At 41.0% G+C, this 26,894-nt stretch overlaps 2 protein-coding genes and 1 long non-coding RNA gene across 3 annotated transcripts in view; 2 read left to right on the top strand and 1 right to left on the bottom strand.

The window, feature by feature from the left end:
• Positions 1-20,583, top strand: part of LOC126412695 (uncharacterized) — a 251,442-nt gene extending 230,859 nt beyond the window's left edge. Inside the window, exons 2-3 of the long non-coding RNA XR_007575330.1 lie at positions 15,251-15,342; positions 20,343-20,583. This is a non-coding gene — a long non-coding RNA (uncharacterized LOC126412695). The remainder of the gene's footprint in view (positions 1-15,250; positions 15,343-20,342) is intronic.
• Positions 1-26,894, bottom strand: part of LOC126412694 (15-hydroxyprostaglandin dehydrogenase [NAD(+)]-like) — a 248,595-nt gene that overhangs the window by 144,492 nt on the left and 77,209 nt on the right. The gene's annotated exons all lie outside the window — the stretch shown is intronic.
• The window catches only part of LOC126412692 (brachyurin-like), a 344,847-nt gene continuing 338,545 nt past the window's right edge, over positions 20,593-26,894 (top strand). The window contains exon 1 of the mRNA XM_050082403.1: positions 20,593-20,622. Coding sequence (XP_049938360.1) covers positions 20,610-20,622 — 13 coding nt within the window. The 5' untranslated portion in view covers positions 20,593-20,609. The remainder of the gene's footprint in view (positions 20,623-26,894) is intronic.

Raw genomic sequence — 26,894 nt, 5'->3', positions numbered from 1 at the left:
GGACAAACCTATCTATTGGTATGGCAACATTAAACAATTTACCTGAGCCAAGGTATAAAAATTTTTTTTTTTTACATTTAAATATTATAGTAAGAGGGCGAAGCCCCGCTACAGTAACTAAAAAATTAGTGTCGAAACCATACGTGCTAAGCATAAAATGTCTTTAACATAAAAACGCCTTAGCAACTATGTGTCATTAACAAGCATATTACGAAATACAAAGACACACATGTACAATCGCACTATAATAAAGGGACGAAGCAGATAGGGAAACAGCATCGGCCATTCGAGGCGGACTGTGGGTCAACTCCACAGGACTAGAGGTTGAAATCATTCGAAATAACTTCTATTTTTTAGTTGCAACTGATCATTAAGTAAGTTGTCTCTATCAATAATAAGATGTTTAAAAATTTGCAATTCTTCGAGGGTGTCTAGCCTACATCCCTTGGCTTCATTATGCAAAAGCACTGCGTCTTTTAGAGGCTTGGGAGCATGCGCCTTTTGAACCAGATGTTCAGAAAATGTAGATCCTCGTGTTCCATCACCGCTTTTTGTCGGCAGATGCTCTTTAAACCTAACCGACAGGGCCCTTCCTGTGTGGCCAATGTAATAGGAAGAACATTCAGCACACGTGATCTTATACACACCTGACAGCGATGATTTATCAGTACCTTTATCCAGAGAATGAACTAAATTCTTTTTGAGGTTGTTGGTGGTAGAGTATGAAACTTTACACCCTAGGTTTTTTAATAAACGATCTACCTTACAGTATATGTTACCTATAAAGGGAACTGATATGTATTTCGTTGCCTGGTGTTGATTGTGGGTACCTGAACTGGAAAGGGTGGTAGTCTTCTTTCGTGTTTTTTTTGTGGAACAACTGTCTCACTATACTGGGATTATATCCATTATTGTGAGCGATGTTTTCGAGGACTTTTAATTCGTTCTGTAAGTTGACTGGCGAACGCGGAATGGAAAGGGCTCGATGGATACTCGAGTGAAAGAAGGCCATTTTATGGGCCTGAGGATGGATGGAATCAGCTGGGATGATGATGTCGGAATAGGTTGCTTTCCGAAAAATTTTGAAATCTATTTTGTTGCCAATAATGGATAGAGTCAGATCGAGATAGTCTAAGGTCCTATCAGCTGTCTGATTTTCTTGCGTGAAACTGATTTTTTCATGGAGGTTATTGACATTGGTAAATAACAGTTCTAGCTCTTCATGGGAACCTTCAAACACAAACAGCAAGTCATCTACATATCTCGCATAGAATATTATATTATTTGCCAAATCTGGATGATTCCGAAAAAACATCTGCTCCATTGAGTTTATAAAAATATCTGACATGATACCAGCTAACGGGCTGCCCATAGCTAGACCACAGCGTTGCGAATATATTTTATTATTGAAAGAGAAATAATTGTACTTGAGGGTGGTGCGTAACAGAACCATTAGTTCATCGATCTCAGGGGCAGATAATTTTTTATGGTATCGCAAATTGGTTTCTATAATGCCTATCGTCTGCTCATCAGGTACATTAGCATATAATTTTTTAATATCAAATGATACGAGTTTTGTGATGTCAGAACAGGCTAAAGTTTTAAGTTTGTTGGCCACGTCAACCGAATTTTTGACGGAAAAGTTTTTTTCAAACACAAAATTCTCTTTCAATTTACGGTGTAGGAACCTAGCTAGTTTGTGGTATGCACTTTTGGTACTGTCAACGATCGGACGGATAGGATGGGAAATTTTGTGAACCTTAAACTGGCTTCTCAAAATAGGTGGTTTCGGATTCATGTTTATAAGGCATTTTTTTTATAAAACTCGCCGATTAACTTTTCTGTACTGCTAAGAGCCGACCTTATCTCTTTTTGGATCACGGGTGTGGGGTCCACCTCGATTGGCACGATGCCATTTTCCTCAAAAAACATTTCCATTTTACGGATGTATTCGCTTTTGTGGGCGATAATTAGGGAATTGCCTTTGTCGGCCTTAGTTATCAGTGCTTCATTATTTTTAAGCTTAAGATTAATGCTCTTTAACGTTTGATGTGCAGTAGGAACAGGATTTTGAACAGAGTAATCTTTTTGGACAATTTTACAGGCGTCATAAGCTATTCTTGTTTGCGCATTTTTTGCTATTTTAGAACAATCAAGCCCAACTTTGAGGTCGACAATTAAATTTTCTACACTTTGAGAAGTACATTTAGGTTGTACATTAAACTTGAAACCTTTACATAAAAGCTCGTTCTCAGCTTCGGAGAAACAAATATTAGTCTTATTCACTACGCGTTCGTAAAATTGGGTAGGGCGGCCGCCCCATTACATGTGTTATGAACGCCAGAAACCTCAACACAATTTAATAATTTGAATAGCTTTCTTTCATGTCTAACACTAATTTCGGTTTTACGGTTTGCTAACCATAAACTAATATGCATCCAAAAAGAATCAATTTGAAAATTAAAGGTAGTCTTAAAAATTTTTGAAAGTTCAAGATATAGTTCATAAGCTTCTTCATTCAAGCTGTCTTTCTTGGAGTACAACTCAGCACTTCTTTCATTTAAAATCTGGTGTACGAGTTTCCTTTTAAGACCAGGGGACTTATTACAAACTTTGTTATTAATATAGCCTTTTACAAAATCAGGTACTACATTTGACAGCTTGCATTGCTTAATGAAAGATATTGCCATACCTGTTTGCAGTATTTTATACACTATGTCCATATATCTGTTAGCTGCTCTACTTGCCTCGGCAGGTACAAATTTACTTTCAATAACCTCCATGAAAAAATCAGTTTCACGCAAGAAAATCAGACAGCTGATAGGACCTTAGACTATCTCGATCTGACTCTATCCATTATTGGCAACAAAATAGATTTCAAAATTTTTCGGAAAGCAACCTATTCCGACATCATCATCCCAGCTGATTCCATCCATCCTCAGGCCCATAAAATGGCCTTCTTTCACTCGAGTATCCATCGAGCCCTTTCCATTCCGCGTTCGCCAGTCAACTTACAGAACGAATTAAAAGTCCTCGAAAACATCGCTCAGAATAATGGATATAATCCCAGTATAGTGAGACAGTTGTTCAACAAAAAAACACGAAAGAAGACTACCACCCTTTCCAGTTCAGGTACCCACAAACAAAACCAGGCAACGAAATACATATCAGTTCCCTTTATAGGTAACATATACTGTCAGGTAGGTCGTTTATTAAAAAACCTAGGGTGTAAAGTTTCATACTCTACCACCAACAACCTCAAAAAGAATTTAGTTCATTCTCTGGATAAAGGTACTGATAGATCACCTCTGTCAGGTGTGTATAAGATCACGTGTGCTGAATGTCCTTCCTATTACATTGGCCAGACAGGAAGGGCCCTGTCGGTTAGGTTTAAAGAGCATCTGCCGACAAAAAGCGGTGATGGAACACGAGGATCTACATTTGCTGAACATCTGGTTCAAAAGGCGCATGCTCCCAAGCCTCTAAAAGACGCAGTGCTTTTGCATAATGAAGCCAAGGGATGTAATCTAGACACCCTCGAAGAATTGCAAATTTTTAAACATCTTATTATTGATAGAGACAACTTACTTAATGATCAGTTGCAACTAAAAAATAGAAATTATTTCGAATGATTTCAACCTTTACTCCTGTGGAGTTGACCCACAGTCCGCCTCGAATGGCCGATGCTGTTTCCCTATCTGCTTCGTCCCTTTATTATAGTGCGATTGTACATGTGTGTCTTTGTATGTCGTAATATGCTTGTTAATGACACATAGTTGCTAAGGCGTTTTTATGTTAAAGACATTTTATGCTTAGCACGCATGGTTTAGACACTAATTTTTTAGTTACTGTAGCGGGGCTTCGCCCTCTTACTATAATATTTAAATGTAAAAAAAATTTTTTTTATACCTTGGCTTTGTAGTTTGTTCTCAGGTAAATTGTTTAATGTTGCCATACCAATAGATAGGTTTGTCCATTTGTAGGACGGCTTTCAGTCACATCTTGTTTATATGTATATGTGCTCTAAATAATTTTGAGATAATTTGTCTCTGGCGCCTGCGCCCGCGCTTGAGCTCGCGCATGCGCTTGGCCGCGGCCGAGCCTCGCCGCGAAACTGTTCGCGACGCCTAGTTTTCCGCGCCGCTCACATGTGGTCCTTATTTCTGGCCGGCGTAGCTCCGTCTACGTTCACCTTAATGGTTTTAATCTTGACAGACATAATCTTATGATTATGCGTCTTTATTGTTTTAATTTTTAATCTGTGACATGGCCAGTGTTTGACTCTCAAAATAATTTAATTTTTTGTAAGTATCACGATTTCTTTATTATTCAGTCATTAGACTGACGATGCATTTCAGTGAGTAATATATGTCCGTATGTGGTTTAATTCATAGGTTCTGAAGAATATTCCATTACTGGAATCGAAACCTAGGTAAACGAGTAAAAATTACCTTGCAACTGAAGGCTGAAAAAAATTGTTTATTTCTATACATATACGGTTGCTGACGCGCTGCATGATGTTAAAGACTGGTAATAAACTATTAGTTCGTCCCTGCTCAAAAACTGAGCAACAGTTCTGTAAATAAAATACACCAGGTGATCAAAAGTATGCGAACACCCCCTAAAACATACGTTTTCCATATTAGGTGCATTGTGCTGTCACCTACTGCCAGGTACTCCATGTCAGCGACCTCAGTAGTCATTAGACATCGTGAGACAGCAGAAGGGGCTCTCCGCGGAACTCACGGACTTCGAATGTGGTCAGGTGATTGGGTGTCACTTGTGACATATGTCTGTACGTGCGATTTCCACACTCCTAAACATCCTTATGTCCACTGTTTCCGATGTGATAGTGAAGTGGAAACGTGAAGGGATACGTACAGCACAAAAGCGTATAGGCCGACCTCGTCTGTTGACTGATAGAGACCGCCGACAGTTGAAGAGGGCGTAATGTGTAGTAAGCAGACATATATCCAGACCATCACACAGGAATTCCAGACTGCATCAGGATCCACGGCAAGTACTACGACAGTTATGCGTGAGGTGAGAAAACTTGGATTTCATGGTCGAGCGGCTGCTCATAAGCCACAGCAATACCGGTAAATGCCAAACGGAGCCTAGCTTGGTGTAAGGAGCGTAAACATTGGACGATTAAACAGTAAAAACGTTGTGTGGAGTGACGAATCACGGTACACAACGTGGCGATCCGATGGCAGGACGTGCATATGGCGAATTCCCGGTGAACGTCATCTGCCAGCGTGTGTAGTGACAACAGTAAAATTCGAAAGCGGTGGTGTTATGGTGTGGTCGTGTTTTTCATGGAGAAGGTCTTGTAGCCCTTGTTGTTTTGCGTGGCAGTATCATAAAACAGGCCCACATTGATGTTTTAAGCACCTTCTTGCTTCACACTGTTGAAGAGCAATGCGGGGGATGCGATTGCATCTTTCAACACCGTGGAGCACCTGTTCATGATGCACGGCCTGTGGCTGAGTGCTTACACGACAATAGCATCCCTGTAATGGAATGGCCTGCACAGAGTCCTGACCTGAACCCTACAGAACACCTCTGGGACTTTTTGGAACGCTGACTTGGTACCACGCCTCACCGACCGACATCGATACCTCTTCTCAGTGCAGCACTCCGTGAAGAATTGGATGATGTTCCCCTATAAACCTTCCAGCACCTGACCTGCGAGAGCGAAAGCTGTCATCAAGGCTAAGGGTGGGCCAACACCGTACTGAATTCCAGCATTAGCGATGGAGGGCGCCACGAACTTATAAGTCATTCTCAGCCAGGTGTCCGGATACTTTTGAATACATAGTGTAATGACATAAACGGTTTGTGGTGGTGGCTTTGTGTTTGGTGGCTTCCTATGATAGCTTAAGAGCGATGATTTTCTTAAGATTGGAGATGTTTCCAGCTCCTGTTGCAAACAAACTTTTGTGAGGCAGGAGACAGCACTCAGCAACTAGTACTGATTCAAGGAGCAGGAACAAATAAAATAAAATAAATAAAAAAATAAGTGTAGTAAAAACGTTTATATTTTTTACATATATCAATTTTAAAGTACTCAGCGAAGTTCCTATAATAAAATAGCGTGAATATTAAGAGTTTAGAAAATGGAAATGAATTCTACAAGGTTTCAAGCAATGCTTAATGCAGTTTTAGCTTATTTCCCACGTGGATGGGCTTGCGTACTGGTCACCAGCAGAGAACATTCAAGGTGGGTATAGAAACACATTCACGTGCTGGCTGCACGGACTGCCGACAGTAAATCCAGCACAGTTCGAGAATCCACAGGCACGACCGACAAAGTACAAGAAGTTGAATATTCCCCCCAGCCCCCTCCCCCCCTTTTCCCGCAACCCCTGCGAGAAAAAGTAAACGACAGACTGTGCTTGGCAGAAAAGTGTTGCCAGTATTGTCGGCGAATGGTGAATGAATATAACTGAATTCTTACCTGACTATGACCGGAGGAAAGAGCTGTATGTAAAATCAATTTTCGTTGAGCTGCAAGGCGCTCTCGAAATAGAGAGTCGGTGGATAGTCCTCGTGGGAGTGCAAGAAGCCCGTCATGGGCCTCGTGGGGCGGTGGTAATGTTTCAAGAGTGCTGAGTGCCTCAAGTCGGCAACGGGTGATATTCAGTGATCAGTAAAACTGTTCTGTAATCGAAAGCTTTGAAAGAGTTTGCAAGATTACGCCTGGGTGTGGTGATGGGATTCGGCTCACATTCCAACTTTGTGGGCAAGTGTTGCGGTTTAGTGATCGAGAACGTGTTCCGCAGGCAAGGGTCTTACACCAGAACATGGAACCATTGTAGCCGTCTACACAGAGGCTTTGCCTCAAAATAGTATTACGTGTTTTTTTGAAGGAGGACAGCAAAGCTGCCGCGCGCAGCCCACTGCAACTGTCGGGGATCAGCTTATGCCGACTCAACTATAGTTGTAGGTAGTGTTTGATGAAAACGAGGCCGGCTTGGCGGAGTCTAATAGAAACAACAAACTCCGTTCTTTCCCAAGAAAACATAAAATGCGACCATTTTGTGTGAGTCTGTTTCAGTTTTTGACGTTATACTGTTATTCTACTTTCTTTGTGGGGAAGACTGTCTCCGACAGTTCCCTCCGGAACTACTAAAAGCCACTTGGGTAATTGTGATATTTGAGGTATTCATTTCTAAATCTACATCTACTCCGAAAACTACCAAACAGTGAGTGACGGTGGGTACTTCTGGTACCAAAAATTGAGCCCCCCCCCCCCTTTCGCTGTTCCGCTCGTGAATTGCGTGTGGGAAGAATCATTGTCGGTAAGCCTCTGTATTAGCTCTAATTTCTCGAATTTTCTCATCGTGGTTGTTTCGTGAGACGTATGTGGAGGGAAGCAATATGTTGTGCGACTCTTCCCGGAAAGTGCTCTCTCGAAATTTCAATAGTATACCTCTCGGTGATGTACAACGCCTCTCGTGTAATGTTTGGCATTAGAGTTTGTTGGGCATCTCTGTAACACTCTCGCGGCGACTAAACGATTCCGTGACGAAACGCACCGCTCTTCGTTGGATCTCCTGTATCCCTTCTGTCAGCCCTACCTGTTATGGATTCCAGACTGATGAACAATACTCAAGAGTTGGTAGAGCAAGCACCTTGTAAGCCGCTTCCTTTATCGAATTACATTTCCTTAAGATGCTTCCTATGAATCTTAGTCTGCCATCTGCCTTTACTACGGTTTGTTTGATGTGTTCATTTCTCTTAAGTTTACTCTGGACAGTTACTTCTACGTATTTTACGATAGGTGATGTTTCCAGCAGTTTGTCAACAGTACTGTAATTGTACAGCAATGGATTTCTTTTGATGTGTGCGTGCAATATGTTACACTTATTTCCGTTCAGAGCCAACTGCGAGAGCCTGCAACATTCGTCAATCGTCTGCAGATCATTCTGCAAATCGAAACTGTCTTCTGGCGTTGCTACTTTCTTATAGACACCCGCATCATCTACGAAAAGTTTTTATTTGCTACCGTCGCTTTCTGCTAGATCATGTATATGCACTGTAGACAGTAAAGGTCCAGTAAGTCTTCCCTAGGGTGCTCCGGAAAATACCTTTACATCCGTCTATTTCATTCTGTTAAGAGCCGCGCGTTGAGATCTATCTGCAAGGAAGTCTTCAATCCAGCGACAAGTCTGGTCCGATGGTCTGTAAATTCGTATATTTTTTCAATGGGCGGTAGTACGGGACTGCGTCAAATGCCCTCCGGAGATCGAGGAACACGGCATCAACCTGAGCGCATCTGTCTACGGCGCTGTTGATTTTTATAGAGTAGATTTTCGTTCTCCAAAACCTTAATAATTCTTGGGCATAAAATGTGGCCCGTAATTCTTCACCAGACTGACGGCAACGATACGGGCGTACAACTGTGTGCATCTGTATTACGACCCTTCTTGAACAGCAGGGATGACCTGCACTTTTTTCCAGTCGCTAGATACTCTTCGTTTCTTCAGCCAACTATCCTAAACTGCTGCTGGAAGTGGAGCAAGTTCTTTCTCATAACCTTTGTAGAGCCTTACATGTGTCTCATCTGGTCCTGACACCTTTCCAGTACTAAGCAACTGCAGTTGTTTTTCTACTCCGATCTCAGTGTCTGCCATTTCGACGTTCGTGCGACTGAAAGGGACCGTACAACGATCCTCCGCGGTGAAACAATATCGGAATATAGAATTCAGTATTTCGGCATTCTCTCTGTTATTTTCGGTTTTGATGCCAGTATGGTCACTGAGTTAATTAACACAGGATTTCGAATCGCTTATCGATTTTACATGAGACCAAAACCTCTTATAGCCTTTACTGTGATCGGATGACAAAATTTTACTTTCAAAATCATTGAACGGTTCTCTAATTGCTCTGCTTACGATCATTTTCCCTTCGTTCAGCTTTTTTTTGTTAACTAGGCCTTAATATTTTTAATCAGTCTAGCGTCGGATCTGAGAGTGTTTTGAAAGTAGCTGGCTTGCTGCAGTGCATTTATCAGTGAGATAGGAGTGGTGATGTTTTTATACCGCCTCTCCGTCGATCACAGACTGGCGCCCCTTATCTAGACTAATTTAATAAAGCAGCATGCTGAAGATGAATCGGGGTCCACCAATGAACGTTTCTGAGAAATAGTGCGGAGCAATTCTTAATGTAATTAATCTCGCACTCCGGACAACGCCAAGGATGTCTGGATTTCACCAGCAGATGCACATGGGACTTGACTGATTTCATGTAAGCTCTGAGACCCAGATGGAATTCCCCCGTCAGAGGTTCACGTCCTCCCTCGCGCATAGGTGTATGTGCTGTCCTCAACTAAGTTAAAGTTAGTTTAATTTGTGTGTAAGCCTAGGTACCGATGACCTAAGCAGTTTGGTCCCATAGTCCTTACCACAAATTTCCAGTTTTTTCCCAGATGGAAGGAACATTTCACGCTCTTCGTAAAATTATGCTGTCTTAGATTGCAGCCAAGATTTAACAGCGTCTTGACGTTCTTTTCTAGGATGACAGTGTTTAGATTCAAGATACTTTTTCGTCTGCATGGAGAGATGGAGATTATTTGGGGCCAGTTATGGACTGTAGGGCTGTTGCTGAAAAGCAACCCGTTCTAACTGACACAACAATTATTTCGTATGCTGGGCAGATTATGGCCAAGCACTTTCGTGCAAAAATACTCAACGGTATGCAAGAGGCAGCTTTTGCTTCTCTTTTCATAATGGCTCACGCCAGGCTCCAGAATTAAATCTCCCTGCACAGTTCATAAAATCCACGAACAATTTTCCTTCAGTGTCCCAAAACACAATAAACATGGCCTTTCTTGCTGACAAAATGTGGCATGCTTTTTTTAGTTTGTTGGGTGAGGCGGTTTGATCACACATCATAGACTGCTGTTAACAAACCCGTATCCTGTTGACAACAACGATTCTGTTCATTGGGACTTACCCGTTGGCATCTTAGCGATCATGAAAATGATCATTTTTTATAAATTCCAAAAAACTTAAATCTGGATAGTCTGACAGGGTTTCAGTTACCGTCCGCCAGAATACGGTCTAGTGTCTTTACTATTGCGTCATCTAGCTCGGTAATATACTACGAAAAGTATGCTAAAGTTGTCCGATATTTGAAACACTGTGAAACGCCCGTTTTTGGGAACTGCGCAGGAAGTAGCAGGAATGAGGAATGCTGTCCTTACATTTTATTTATTAATTTAATTACTAGATGAGAAATCCGGCTTTGCCTAGATATTACTTTGTCATTTTTCTATTACAAACGAAACGTTGTACGTACTCCTCCAGTAGACTCGATGGGAGATAATCCCGGACAGTTATCCGAACTCTGGATGCAGCTGCTTTGCGTGTCTATAACGCGATTTTTGAACGTCTCTATAGCATCGACTCTTCCTAACCCTATAGGCGGATATAGTTTCAGCCTACAGCCTTTGGCGCTTCGCAGTAGAAAGCTGTCAAAAACGCTGCCAGGTGTCCGTGATTTCCTTAAGCTGACTCGACTGTAGGACTGTATTAATACCAAAGAACAAATGTATTAAAAATTAAAGCATCATGCAGAATTTTTTTACCCATCTCAATGTTTATGATGTCACATCTAGTCAGCTACGTGTCGCACGATGGTATATTTGTGTAGGTACATTCAGCGGAATATGTGGATACTGTATGCGAAATAGGTTACGAATAAAGTAGGTAGCAAAGAAGTAATGTACTTAAACATCATGCAGTATGAAGCAGTATTTCATGCCTCTCAGTGTCTATGACGACATACCTCCTGAACAGTGTGTAGTGATACAATTTTGAGGGCGCATTTAGCGGCATATGAGGCTACTGTCCGCGACATTTATTGCGAATAGAGTCAGTAGCACAGAAACAATAAACTGAAAGGTCATGCATGATGTGGATCTTTTTCACGCTTCTCTTTACTTATGACGTCACAAGTGTTCAATTCCGATAAAAAGTACTCCGTCTTCAGGCCACGAGTGGCCTACCGGGACCATCCGACCGCCGTGTCATCCTCAGTAGAGGATGCGGATAGGAGGGGCGTGGGGTCAGCACACCGCTCTCCCGGTCGTTATGATGGTATTTTTAACCGAAGCCGCTACTAGTCGGTCGAGTAGCTCCACAATTGGCATCACGAGGCTGCGTGCACCCCGAAAAATGGCAGCAGCGAATGGCGGCCTGAATGGTCACCCATCCAAGTGCCGACCACGCCCGACAACGCTTAACTTTGGTGATCTCACGGGTACCGGTGTATCCACTGCGGCAAGGCCGTTGTTCCTCAATTCCTATAGGCGTGCAGTTTTTACACACACAGCGATTCTTGCCTGACAGTAAGGGATAGGTGTTCCAAGTATGGTTGAAATCGGTCCATGGGTTTAGGAGGAGATCTGGAACACACACACACACACACACACGCATCCGTTTTTACGATATGTATGGATTCACTTATTTGCTATTTTGTGACTGTTATCTAGATACAACACTAGAACACCGGCCGTGGTGGCCGAGCGGTTCTAGGCGCTTCAGTCCGGAACTGCGCGACTGCTACGGTCGCATGTTCGAATCCTGCCTCGGACATGGATGTGTGTGTGATGTCCTTAGGTTAGTTAGGTTTAAGTAGTTCTAAGGTACTGATGACCTCCGATGTTAAGTCCCATAGTGCTCAGGGCGACAACACTAGAACAAATATTGTAAATAATCCTCACGGATTTGCCAACGGTTCACGTTGCACGGGTTCTCAGCCGGGAAAGTTTGGAGAGTCACATCAGACCAAGTGTTGTACATGAGACTGGTATATAACCAAAATTTAAAATAACACAAAATTTGAAATGTGTTACAATAAGTCAGCATTTTTGTGTTTAAGGAAAAAACTACTCAAAATATCTTCTTAAAAACATAACACTGGTAAATCCACGCTGGAATAGCGACAATATTGTACAGAAACCGGTATTCCATGCATTTTCTCTCCAGTCACCTACCACCTCCCACACTCCCACCATGTGTCCACTATGGGGCCCTTCCCTCGTGATTCAGTACCACCAGGACTGGAGCAACTGAATCAATTCTCCGCCAGGATTTCTACTACCAATTGTCATACCCTGAACTGAAGACTATACCACCCACTATCCTTCCCACCCTTCCCACAGCGGTATTCCCCCACCGAATCTATGCAATATCCTTGCCCATCCCTACTCCATCCATTTTCCCAGTCTCTTGCCTCATGGGTGATATCCATGTAATAGACCTAGATGGAAGACCCGTCCCATACATTCTTCCACTACCACTTATCCTAGATCAGTCACAGGCATCTCCTATTCCATAAAAGGCAGGGCCCCTGTGAAAGTAGTCACGTCCCTAAGCTGCAACGCTGTCCTGCTTTCTCTGTGGTATGGCAAACAACAAGCTGCCTGTCCACATGAATGGCCATCAATAAACTGTGGCCAAGAGACAGCTGGACCAACCAGTGGCTAAACATTTTGCCACACACTACATGCTTCACTTTATTGACTACTTCACAGCCTGTGCTGTCTGATTCCTTCCTACCATAAGCTTTTCTCAATTTCGCAGGTGGGAACTTTTCCTGCAATACATCGTACGTTCCCATAACTCACTTGGCCGCAACTTTCGCTGGTCCCTATTTTACCTATCCATTACCGATCCATTGTGTTATTTTTATAAACGATTTCCAATTTAACTTTCGTAACGCTGGATAAACAAATGAAATCAGTTTGTCACTGTCTGATATACTTTTGACATATATGTTAGCATTACTCTTTAGATTGACTAGTCCCTGTTGGCTATCGCGTCTACTTGTAAGTTCCATAGTGCAAAAGATTTAATACACGTATAAGCACATTTTTTGGTTTTAACGCATCTATCTAGCTATTTTATCACAAAGCTACCTTAGGCCTTGTGCCAACGGCCTTGTCACATGGAAACTCCGGTTGCCGCCAGTTTATCAAAGGTAAGCGCTATCGGATTTAGCTAGCATTTAGATGGGTTGTTGGCAAGCGGTGTGCACTCACCGTTGTGAGACCAGTCGAAGAACTGTTTATATGTGAAGTGAAAACTGGCAACGGCCGGCGGAGCGTTGTGCTGACCACATGCCCCTTCATATCCGCATCCTGCGACACCTGTTGGATGAGGATGACACGGCGGTGGTCATTGTTACGGGCCCTCCGAAGCGAATTAGGACGCAGTTTAGTTTTCCTTAGTTCTTAATGGAATGCTCATAAGTATTCATGAATTTTATAACAAGAGGTAATAGTACTGGGAAGTAATCACAGTCAGGTATTTGGTTGCGTAAATGCGATTAACCAAAATTATCTGCTCAACAATACTTTCTGAAGCCTAGTATAACTTATTTAACTGTGGAAAGAAATTTAAATGCCTTTAAGGCTTCTCGCACTGTGCGAATTGTACAGACTTGTAGAAATGTATTACAGAAAATCTATTCAGACATTCCAATTCTAAATTAATCTAGGAATGGATACTAAAAATAAATCCTTTCTTTTACCGATATCGTATCAATATCAATAGCAAAAATTACTTACTCTAGCGTCTCCTGGCCAATCATCATAAAAAGCGTGTGGCAGAATTTTTTCCGCGTGTGTAAGACCAGTTAACATGTATCGATATAGTACCACGCACACGGCGAAAGATAAATAATTTAAACACGAATAAACATGATCAAGTGAAGCAATAAAGCAAGACTGTGTAAACGTTTCACGCATATATTTTGTGTGTATGTAGAACATTCATAATTATTTGACGTTTCATGCATTTTTTAACTTTGAATCCATGACATGTTATTATCTTTGACAATCGTATTCTTGTTAAATGAATTAGTGATTATGATCTGTGCCTCGGATAAAAAGGACAGTTCAGTACATGTATAAATAGTAAAAAGCATTGTAATAATCTCTCTGTTCTCTTTGGGTTTCGTTACGAGTAACACTTGCGTGTTAAGCAAATGTATATGCTGGCCGTGAGTCTTTTGTTCATGAAGCTTGAGATCCGCCATTAGGCGAGTTGTTGTAAAAAGCATTTAATTTACCGGAAGCCGCTGTACCAATCTGCGAGGGCAACGGCCGCAGACGCGGCACATTTAAAAAATATTTATTTCAGGCATCGCAGTCGCTTCGACGGTAAAGCGAGTTAATATTATTTAACATTTTCTTACAGCTTCCAGAAGTGCGGGCAGACTATATTATATTATTCAGTGCATTTCTCAGTTTGATTTGGAAGGTACTGTGCGACATGTTCTATGCGATCACAAAAATATAACGAATAACTGTGTTATGACTATCATTTTCACATTTTGTGGCAAGGTCTGCTCTGTGAAACTAAAGCAATATTTTACATTTTTTCTCTGAGATTACGAGAACGCGAGCTAGCCGCGCGCCTGTTCTAATTAACAGTATTCAAAAATCCACTGCATAACGTAAACAACATTCAGTGCTGTGACGATCATTTGAATTTCATTACTGACTCTTCTGAATACGACGCAAGGCAGTGAGTTCAGATACAGTATTCTTTCTTTCTTGATTACGTTACAGTAGCAAGTGATTGTTTCCTACATGATTATCCAGAGCAGATGTAGAAAACCAATAATTTGATCCACGGTGTGCCACATTTATGATAAAAGTGTTTATTCCCTCTCCCACTCCATGTCTGAACTTAACATATGTGTGCTAGTGTGACTCATACAGCCAAAGTGAAATATCTACTCAACATTACTCGAAGTTACTTGCTTTTATGAAGAAAGAATTACCAAGTAAAGACAGTGTTATAACATTGAATCAAAACCATAGCAACTTGTTACAAATAATTTTGTGTACTGCCATCAGCTCTCAGTTTTAGTTTTATATCTGTCTGAACATTACAAATCCAAACTTTAATATCGTAAAGCAAAGTTACTAGTTACCACGTACCAACTTACTTGCTGCTACACATATATAATCATATCTAAATAAAACCACAAGCCGAATAAAATTAACTCCAGTAGTAAAAAAGTGGGAGGAGGAGTAAGGAGACGGAATAACTGGCGCAGTGGCCACTGTATATGTACACAGTAACTAATCCAATGTACTTCTTTTACAGAGGATAATTTATAAATGTATATATGTATTTGTGTAATTAACTTTTATGTATTTGTGTAATTGTGTAACCATTATTGTGTACTGATATCGTGGTATATTTACATGTAATCTTCAACCATGGAGAGGTACCAGACTGACTAAAAGAGTTAGAGCACAGTACGACCTGCCACAGTAATATCCCGGAAAAGCTGCGCCCAGAATCATGGAGCAAAAAGGTAAGACTACAGTGTAGTCAGTTTGCGTGCAGAGTGTGTGATACTTGACCACTTTCAGGTCGTATCTGGTGTGTGTTTGTATGTATAATTCTTGTAGAATAGAAAGTAGTCTATTAGTGTTTATTTCTTTTTTACAAGTGTTTATTGTGTTGTGCATAGAGTTTAGTAAATATTTTGTATGATTTCATGTGTTGAAAGTGATTGATAGGATTTGTGTTCACGGTTGAAACCATAATTATGGTAGTAAAGCTGAGAAGTCAGCGTACAGAAACCATGAACACAGAAGAACAGCAACCCCACCACGTTGTGGAAGTAGAGGTAGGGGCTGCAACTAACCCCCAGAGTACTGATGACGAAAGGTTAACACAAGATGCGACGTCTACCAGCACCTTAAATGTAGAACCATCGCAAATACCAATGCCAGATGGTGGTAATGGTTTGGGTAGTAATTCTATTGAAAGCTTATTAGAGAGAATTCTAAATTATCAAACTCGATTTGCGGAAGAACAAGTTGAGAGGGCAAGTAAACTTGCGCTTGAATTAGCAGAACGCGATCGCAAGCTGGCTGAAGATTTGGCCGAGCGCCATCGCCAACAGGCATTAAAAGACCAGAAAATAGAAAATTTTCTCACTCAGCAGGCTGAGAGAGACGACTACGTTGTGAATTCATTAGCAGCCATGCAAAAAGAGATGGCGATGTTAAAGTCAACACACGAGTCGATTCCCAAATCTGTACAAGAGCTATCTGAACAGGTTGGCAGTTTGCAGTTGGCGAACACCACCCTAGTAGAAGAAGTTAGCATGTTATCCAACCGTATGGAGGAACTTGAAATAGACACTGAGCAAACTGTAGAACAAAAGTTAACCGAACTAGCCACAAAACTAGAAACAGAGTTTACTTCGTGGCTAGAAACTAAAGACAAAGACATCGAGTCTAAGGTCAAGGCCTATGTAAATGAAGCAACAGTAGAATGCGTAGGTACTGGTGTTACCAAACAGATTCAAAGTTACGTACAGTCTCTTAAGTAAGTGCTTAAGGACGACATACCGAGTTGGCAAATACCAGTGACAAAAAGGTTAGCCAACTTGGAAAAGAGTTTGTCAGGTGTGCACAAGACTAGTGTAAGTGATTATGTGCCACACACAACTAATGTTTTTGGTACCACAATTGCTTACGCTGGGCGTAGCAATAATGCTGAATTTAACTCCAACAATGCCAGAAGCTGCAGCACACCTTCTGAGCATGTAGCCTACGCGCCAGACGCACCTACGGCTAATACAAAAATGTTAGTCGAAGAGAGCTTGATTAAAAATCGCCAATTTCAAAGATTTACTACAGACCGGAAATCGGTGTACCCAGTAGTATTCATTAAGAGCTTTCGCAACATATTGCCTAGCGTGTGGAACGACCAACAAAAGATCCATTATGTAATATCTTACATACAAGGAGACATTGCGCTCTGGGCTATAGAGGCAGCGGATAGCTGCAAAACTTACGAGCAATTTGAAAAGGCTTTCCTTTCAAAATACTGGTCCTCTTGTAAGCAGGAGCGCCTAAGGAAGGAAGTATATAACCTGGAACAGTATTCGCCACGCCTTGGCAGTTTGCAAATGTACTTCGAGAATTACATTAATAAAACCCGCTACTGGAATGAACCGATCCCACCCAGAGACATTATCCGGCTGTTGAAATCTCATTTGCCGTCTAACATTAAAGAGAAACTAATCCATATGCCAGAGACCGACATGGAGCACTTCCTGTCCATCTTAGACTGTATCGATCTAATTCAAGAGGATGCTAGAAAAGCCTATGAGCACAATAAAACAATGGCTCTAATGGAAAAGCCGATAGGAATGGCAAGGCACCGCACCCAAGCCATGGTAACGGCGGGAGCGGAGGCAAGCGACAAGAATATAATACAAACAATAAGCGCAACTCAAATGGCTATAGTTCACCACCGAATGGCAAAAAGCGGAGGTACGATGACCGGTTCGAGCCCGGATCATCAAACGCAAATAGGTGGCGGAATGACAGAGGTCAGTGGCAGAAATATTCTGAAAATAACAGGAATTGGAATGCCAGTCCACGTCGCGACCCAGAGCGTCCAAACCAGCAGGGCTACGAAACAAATAGGCAACCACAGCAAAACGTGCCTATAGCACAACCGTGGAGGCCTAGTAAGGCACATGTAAACGTCGTTGAGGTCACGGAGGAAGCACTTCCGTGCACTTCACAACAACAACATCCAACAAACTAACTGCGGCCGCGATATGCTCTTCGTCGTTGGCCGTGGATAAGGAAGAGAGCACAACCACATAAATTCGGGGAGTAAACATGATCCGATACAATAACGGTATGGAGATAGAGCAAGAACTGTTAGACGAGCCACACGTGTGTGTGGAAGGTGTAGGTAACTCGGTGCAGGCTGTGATAGCAGAATGTGTTTACGACGTAGCCGTAAACATTATCATTGATACGGGGGCATCAGTAAGTGTCATAAGTTTTGACTTGTACAAAGTACTGACGAAGGGACGAAGAGTGCCGACCTTCCCAGTCAACAATTGTCGTGTATCCGGAGCAATCAGTGCAAAAGCCCAATCAATTGCGCACCAGGTGCAGGTACTGATAAACATTGAGAACGTTGCCATAACGAGCACATTTCTCGTAGTTAAAGGTTTACGTGTGGACTGCATACTGGGCGTCGATTTCTTACGCGAAAGGGACGCAATTATCGACCTTTCTGCTGGGATTCTGAGTATTATTGATAAGGGGGAGAGGATTGAATTGCCTATGGTACGGACCAAGGAAATGTTAAAACCGTGCTGCAACCGTATCAGTATTAAACATAAAACCCCATATGTGTTGCACGTAAGTAGTGACTTCACAGCTAACGACCTGTACTACTCAAACAAAAAAGATAGCGATTTTGACGTAAATATAGATGCTTTTGCTCGTAAGGTACTGGAATCAGAAAAGTTTGATCCTGAACAACAACAACAGTTGACTAAGTTATTGCTGGAATATACTGACGTATTCTCTGAACGCCCCGGAATAATAAGAGGTTATCAATTCACTATAGAAGTGAAACCCCCCCAAAAACTTATTGTTGTGCTGCGTACTCCATACCATGGTCAAAGAAGGAAGCAGTGGCGCAGATGCTGGCATGGGAAATAATAGAACCATCCCTGTCCCCGTAAAAATACGACAAAGGTGTGAGAAATTCACCAACCTATAGTATAGGGGATTTAGTCCTACTCCGGACCCATCCTATGCCATCAGCTACATTAAAACAGAACAGCAAATGGCAGCTGGTATATCAGGGGCCATTTGTTGTAATACAGGTTCCACACGCTCGCAGTTACTTGTTGGCACACCCGCAAACAGGTAAAATTAAGGGATTCTGCCCCCGCAAAGACGTCAAGTTGTTAATACAATAAAACTTGTAAATAGTAGTTATAGGATGATTTATTTTGTGCTTTAGATGTTAAGGATTATGTATTGTAAGTGTAATGTAATATGAAACCACCCTGTCATAGAGGATAGTTAACCAATTTCCTATGAAATGCGTTGTACAAGAAGGTATTAACATATTCAAAACGTTTGGCTCCTCAAGCCAGAATTCTGTTGAGAAAGTAAACTGTTAAGCCTTGAGTGAAAGACTATTTAAGTGCCTTATAGGCATATTCACTTCTTAAAGATTTTTAAACTATCTTGCCTTAGTAATAGGAAGGAAGTCAATAATATTAGTTTCAACATCTTGAAAAATATTGCGTTCATTTTACTATAAAGGTAATTGAAGTCAACATAAAGACAATGTGTCAAACAGGGATATTAAATAAGTTATTGCACAAATATGCTCAAGTCAAACTGAGTGCACACTAAGGGACTCGTTAGCGGATGATTTTCTGGCAACTACACAATTCTTATAAAAATCAAACACTTTGACTAATGTAAAAGTACGTAATGAAATCATTGTAGCTGTAAATGTTACGCTCAATGAACTTTGCAAATTATATGGACTCACAATGATGAGCATTTAACTGTGGTAACAATACTGTTATTGGTTAAAAAAGAACTGTGTGTTGTAACGCCAGTGATGTAAATATTAGGCATTATATGTGTGGTGTCACCGCCAGACACCACACTTGCTAGGTGGTAGCCTTTAAATCGGCCGCGGTCCGTTAGTATACGTCGGACCCGCGTGTCGCCACTGTCAGTGATTGCAGACCGAGCGCCGCCACACGGCAGGTCTAGAGAGACTTCCTAGCACTCGCCCCAGTTGTATAGCCGACTTTGCTAGCGATGCTACACTGACAAATACGCTCTCATTTGCCGAGACGATAGTTAGCATAGCCTTCAGCTACGTCATTTGCTACGACCTAGCAAGGCGCCATTACCAGTTATATTGAGATTGTAATAATATCTAAACAAGAGCGATGTTCTCCAATTGTGGATTAAAGTTAAGTATTACATCAACAACGTACTTTTTTTGCTACTATTAATTCCCTTAACTGTTCCAGACCTCACGCCAATCTGCTATGTGTAGCAGGGACAGACAAGACTGTCACGTCTACACCTTGTGCAATAAGAAAAAAGGTTATCATTTTGGGAACGAACTGTGCACTAGTGGCACTTCCAAACCAAAAAAAGTCGAAGTATTCGCGCAGGACGATATCTGTGTCGATCGCAATGGCAAAGTGTGTGTGTTCGGTAGATCCTCGCGTGTCGACAGACACCAATAGGTACTTCAACCGGGAATACAATCGAAATATGTGTAGTGCAACTCCGCGTGTGATGTACTTTGAGAAAAGTGTCACAGTACGTGCAGTTGTATAGGCCATGAATCCGTAACCGTGAACAACCCCGTGCAGTTCGGTCGACGCAAGGCGTACTTGTACAATACACCAGTGTTTAACCACGTGTATTTCTCCCCACAGCTAAAAAGTAGCCACGTAAAGCGGTACACTGTGTTTGACATTATGTTTCATGCTTCCGTCAGCGAGTGGGGCGGATTAGCAGCCGCCACGTGACGTGATCCAGACGGTCAGCAAATGGCCGACCTAAACAATTGCCGGTCGGAGCCGAATCAGCTGATCCGGTACCTACTCCACCTGCGCAAGCGCCAGCTATGTCATTATTGTGTACTGATGTACGTGGTATATTTACATGTAATCTTCAACCACGGAGAGGTACCAGACTGACTAAAAGAGTTAGAGCACAGTACGACCTGCCACAGTAAAATCCTGGTAAAGCTGCGCCCAGAATCATGGAGCAAAAAGGTAAGACTACAGTGTAGTCAGTTTGCGTGCAGAGTGCATGATGCTTGACCACTTTCAGGTCGTATCTGGTGTGTGTTTGTATGTATAATTGTTGTAGAATAGAAAGTAGTCTATTAGTGTTTACTTCTTTTTTGCTAGTGCTTATTGTTTGTGCATAGAATTAAGTAAATATTTTGTATCATTTCGTGTGTTGAAAGTGATTGATAGGATCTGTGTTCACGGTTGAAACCATAATATGGTAGTAAATCTGAGAAGACAGTGTACAGAAACCATGAACACAGAGGAACAGCAACCCCATCACATTGTGGAAGTAGAGGTAGGGGCTGCAACTAACCCCCAGGGTACTGATGACGGAAGGTTAACACAAGATGCGGAGGTGGTGGCGGCGGCACAAGAGACCGTGCCACCGTCTACCAGCCCATTAAATGTAGAACCATCGCAAATACCAATGCCAGATGGTGGCAATGGTTTGGGTAGTAATTCTATTCAAAGCTTATTAGAGAGGATTCTAAATTATCAAACTTTATTTGTGGAAGAGCAAGTTGAGAGGGAACGCAAACTTGAGCTTGAATTAGCAGAACGCGATCGCAAGCTGGCCAAAGATTTGGCCAACAGGCATTAAAAGACCAGAAAATAGAAAATTTTCTGGCTCAGCAGGCTTGATTTTCAAACAGCTGTGCAAAACTGAACGTACTTAGACATTCCTCTCTTTACTTATTTTGTTCATCACTAAACTGACACACTTTTTTTTTCTTTAAGCGCAACGCAATTTTACGTTCAATAATCCCTACAAGAGAATGGCCCTGACTAACAATAACCTTTACCTTTCATGAGTCACTTACCTCACAAAAATCTTCGTTACTGGAACTACTGCAATACAGCGAGCGCCAATACTGCCAGCTGAATGAAAGATTCAAACCACTAAAGGCAACGCTGTGTGCTGCTGAGATCCAACTGTCCAACACTACAATAGTGAATGTTCCAACAATGCCAACTAGCCACAGACTGCACACGGCATAGTCAGTGATTTTCATACAGAGCACTACGTGGCGTTACCAACATAAAAACTTAAACAGCTTATTTACATAGCCCCCATGCACCCCACAAAAATTTTACAAATTGTTTCGGGAAGTGGCCAATGCTGATTTGAAAAAAATTTTCAATGTTACAGTAACAAAGATATCAAATGCACACACTTATTGATACACTCTTTGTCAAAAGCAAAAATTGTCCACTGTCCATAAAGACAGTCCTGATCATTCATCACAGTAGTAATTCCATTGCACAAAGTCTGATCAGGAAAAGAAAATGCACACGGAAGTAGCGGATTTCCATGTAGCCTTGAAGAAGTAGTGTTGTCCTTCCAATGGAAAGACAGTGCTTACTCTTGACATGCAGACAACAGAGCAAACCCACAGCAGAGTCACTCGAAGTTTTGAAGAATATTGGTAGGTAGGTCATCACAGAGCAGACCCACTGTAGTCCTGGTAGAGATTATGGTAATGGTGAGCCACCAAAGCTGCCGGCCCACAGTAGTATTTGTAGAGATGGCCGGCAGCCATCCGTTGCAACTGTGCAGGTGCACAATCACCATCGAAGAGTCTTCCAAATAATATAGAAAGTCCATGAGCCACCACTTGTGCGCTCACAAAAAATTTTTGAATGGTCCTTAGAACCATCAGTGCTGTTAACCAGTCAACAGATGTGCAAATGCGAACAGTCCCCTTTTTTTAAAACTTCTAACATATTATGCATATACTATGACCAACAGAAACGTGTGCAGTGAATTAAACTTAATTTGAAGAACTGGTATCGATAAATTTACAACATAAGCATACAATTACAAAGGTACAAAATACATCATTAAAGAACATACTAATACATATAACATTTGTAGTAATATGGGCTTTATAAAAAAATAGAAATAAACATATACATCAGTGTTACATAAATTATGACACAAGTAAATAAATAAAAAATGAGAAGAGCTTTCAAAACATTAACTTCACACATGAGCATTAAAGCAGAACAGAATAAATAATGTCTAAACATCTTTACAAAGTAGATAACATAGTATTAGAAAAATTCTACAGCATAACTCTTATCAGATAAACACATAAAGACAGGAAGAACACAAATACACAAGGCTATATGAACACATAGCGGAATAACACAAAAGGAAAGAACAGGGTTTGTTTTCAGTATGACATTTGGTACTGCAGTATTTATCCTATTTGATTTGCAAACAAAACTTTCTTTTCTTTTTGGAGATCTCCCTTAGTTCACAATTATTCCCAAAAAGTCCTATCTATACTTGTTGTCCCTAAACCCTACTGTTTTGTTCATATCCTCTTCCAAAATAATTATTCTCCATTGTACACTACTTTTTTGCCAATATTTTTTTTTTTAATAGCTTCTTAATGCATTTCTTCCAATTCATCACATCTCATCCTCTTGTATAGCCTACCATCTCTTAAGCTAACTTAAATCTATTGAGCTCAGATATATATACTAAGGGACGAGCAATGCAGCAGCACAAAACAATTAACACAAACAGCAAACACAAAAAAGGAAATTGACAATGCAAGCAGCAATAAATATAAATCAGCAAAGCAAATGCAACATTACAACTAATATGAGCCAATGTACAGCAAAAAGAAAAATAAATCAGTAGTAAAACTGGCTTAGCAGAGTAACACAAAGTAAAATTCAGTAGCACTATGCCTGGCAAACAGCAGCAGCAAATTCAATAACTTATACCTAAACATGGCAAAGCTCAAGCAGAAAAAATATTACAGTAAAGATAGGAAATGTCTAATACCTATGTCAGATCTTAACACTAGAGTGATGCATCACAACAACTTACTCTACCAAAAAAGTTACCAAATCGTTGAAAAAATTATGGATGCAATTCCTGCGAAGGAAAATGTCTATTTCTGCTCCCTTTTCTAAGACAGTAGATCATAAAATTATTCTTTACTGGGTCTGTAGACAGAAAACTTTTCTATTAGTACAGCTATTAAATTTTATTATAAACAATGCTGCGGTGCAGCTAGAAACTAGATATTAAACAAAATGAGCAAATATATATATAAAGCAAGGCATGGAACGTCATTCACTAGCCATATGGCATCTCCTAAGTCAGTAAAAAAATTCTCTGAATAGATAGCTGTGTAATTCTGTGTTAGAGGAATATGGTACCGATGTGTAAAGGTGTATAAGCGAATACCATATTAGCTAGGGCTCCTACCGCTTGGCTTGACACACGCTTAGTACACAAAGCAGGCGTGCACCCCCTGAGGATGAATGTAATTATACCCTCAGGTGTTACAGAATACAATACATCACCGAAAACCTTTTTTTTTGTCTTTATAATTCAAAAATCTTTAAAAATAAATGTTTTAAGTACTAAATTAATCACTCAAATAATTGTAGTGTAGCGCTAAACTGTGCGCCTTGTTGTAAGATAATCTCTGTCATTACTCAACGGTAAAAATGTGCGAAGTGTCGTAATTATCGTAGTCCGTAAGCAAAGTTCTGTAGAAGCCAATGTACTTACTTCGTAATAAACAAAAGTGAAATGCTATGCATATACATATCGTAGTTATTACGTAGATTACCGTGATCAAGAAAGTACTATACTGTAAGGTATTGTGGTGCTACAGAAAAGGCTGTCTCATTGTAGCTATATCACAAAAGTTACTAATAAAACATATTTCACTTTCCAAAAGAATTCAGAAAACGTGGGTAGATATAAAACAGATACAGTGCAAAAGCAATAATATAAATTGTGTCACTCATTAGTAGTGTAGTGATATAATCGTGTAGCTGTCAAATAAACTAACCACTGTGTCATCTGGTGTCTCTCAGAAAGTACTTTAAATCCAGAATGTATTTTCAAGTAAACCAAAATGTTGCATTGAAATCTCAGTAGCAGTACCAGTATATGTTCTAAGTATGTAAGCCTTATAGTCGTTAAATAATCGTGTAACGAACAAGGAAGAATGTACAGACTGTGTCATCTGTTCACTACAAAAATGCATTCGTAATTACTGTCTAAATAAGTTCCCTAGGTTCGTGACTGTATAGTTGACTTCAAAACATTGTTGCATGTTAACAGTTTCTAAGTGTGACAAAGCATACTAGTAACGTGAAGTGAAAAATTTTATGTGGTATACATCGGTAAAGAATGCTCAAAATTTTCTCAAGGTTAACGTCCATGTTATTTTTCTCTGAGTCAGACGGCGCACGTGGCTGCCTGCGGTGCGAGTCATTGTCTGTTACCTGTGCTGTTGTTGTCGCTCGTCGTTACTGGGATTTGGAGATCTAATTTCTACAAATTCACCTTGTCGAGAGGGCCCTGCCCTGTTTGAATGCTGCAAGTTCTGATTGAATTCTGGTCTGTTGTTAAGATTATATCGTCTGTCGTCATGTCGGTAGTTTCTCCCGTATTGGAGCGCGGGTGTCCTCTGAAATATGTAATTCTTGTATTATTTGTCCCAACTGAACATATACTTCCCGGATTTCTCTTGTTGCGTATTAACTTGATTTTGTTTAAATTTCTTAATTTGTTCATACTCTTCTGTGTCAGTGAAGGCTACGGGTCTTGTGTCATTCAGATCATCTACCTTTGCAGATAAGTTAGTGAACTGATCCGAAAGTTCGGCTACTTGCTCCGATAATGAACTGATTTCCTCAGTGTGTTTTTCTGAACCAAATTTCAGAGTGTCCATTTGTGTTGAAAGCGTATCTACTGTGTCCTTTAAGTTTTCCTGAGTTTTTGCAAGTTGCGTAAGCGAATCGGTAGATGCAACTGAGTCAATTTTAGCTTGCAAGGTGTCGTGATTTTCATGAACAATAGTTTGCAGCTCTTTTATGGCTGCTTCGTGATTGTGTAATGCATTTTCATGACGCGAAAAAATAGCTTGAAAATGCTCACAAGTATGTGTTTTTAAGTCATTACAGACTTTTTGACATTTAGATTCACTTTTAAGTAACTCTACAGTTAAATCTTCACGCGTTTGTTCAAGCGCTTGTTCCATTGAGTCTAACTTTTGAAGCTGTTGCTGTGTTCCTCTCCGATTTTGTTCCATTGTGTCTAAGTTTTGTAACTGTTGCTGTGTTCGTTCCTGATTTTGTTCCAGTGCGTCTAATTTTGAAGCTGTTTTCCCATTTGTTGCATTGATTGTAATAACAATGCACTGGTGTCTGAAACATGTTCATCTGTACTTTTGGGCAGTGCATTTGCACCGGCAACATTTGCATTTTGAAAAGCAGAAAATGTGTCTTAACTGGATTGAGAAACGGGTAATGACGCGAACCCTGAATCTACGGTATTTGCAAGATTGTGTCCTGACATTTCGGGTTCATGGGGCGAGCTGTTGACGACCGATCGATCGACAATACTACCCTGTTCACTAGCTGTTTCACTGTCTACACGATTATTTATTGCCTGGTCCATTCCCCTATCCACAATTACCAGATTACTATGTTGAACATTAGTTAATTCATTACACGGTGGCACTAACACACTACTCTCCTCTTCAGTGTCATTTCTCAGTTTACTTTGGAGCCTAGCATTACGTTTTTCACTTGCCATAATTCTCACAATATTACACACGATAACACAGAGAAGCACAATTTGAAGAGCAAAATAAGAAAACACATTAACATAACACTGAAAATAATGTCTAATTAATTGCAAGCACAGCTGCGAAATGTTTGGTGCAAATCTACATGAATGCCACAACTGTTTTACAGTACAACAAAGAAAAACTACAACTACGAAGGAGATTCTCTCTACAATTACGCGCTAGTAATAGACAATAACTACACTAATTACATAAACTACAAGAAAAAAATCAGAAGATTCCAGTGGGGTATCCTCGGCTAAGGGTCGACATATGGAACGTCCCCTTTGAAACATTAGTAAATGGCAGTGCTGGTAAACTTCTACGTTATTTGATTTTTCAAACAGCTGAGCAAAACTGAACGTACTCAGACATTTGTCTCTTTACTTATTCTGATCATCACTAAACTGTCCGCCCCAGTAGCTGAGTGGTCAGCGTGACGGATTGCCGTCCTCTGGGCCCGGGTTCGATTCCCGGCTGGGTCGGAGATTTTCTCCGCTCAGGGACTGGGTGTTGTGTTGTGTTCATCATCATTTCATCCCCATCCGGCGTGCAGGTCGCCCAATGTGGCGCCGAATGTAATAAGACCTGCGATATGGCGGCCGGACCTGCCCCGCGAGGGGCCTTCCGGCCAATGACGCC

This window comes from Schistocerca serialis, chromosome 7, assembly GCF_023864345.2.
Source record: "Schistocerca serialis cubense isolate TAMUIC-IGC-003099 chromosome 7, iqSchSeri2.2, whole genome shotgun sequence".
Taxonomy (NCBI): domain Eukaryota; kingdom Metazoa; phylum Arthropoda; class Insecta; order Orthoptera; family Acrididae; genus Schistocerca; species Schistocerca serialis.
The sequence above is the reverse complement of the archived record's forward strand: the minus strand, read 5'-3'. Positions and strand labels throughout refer to the sequence as shown.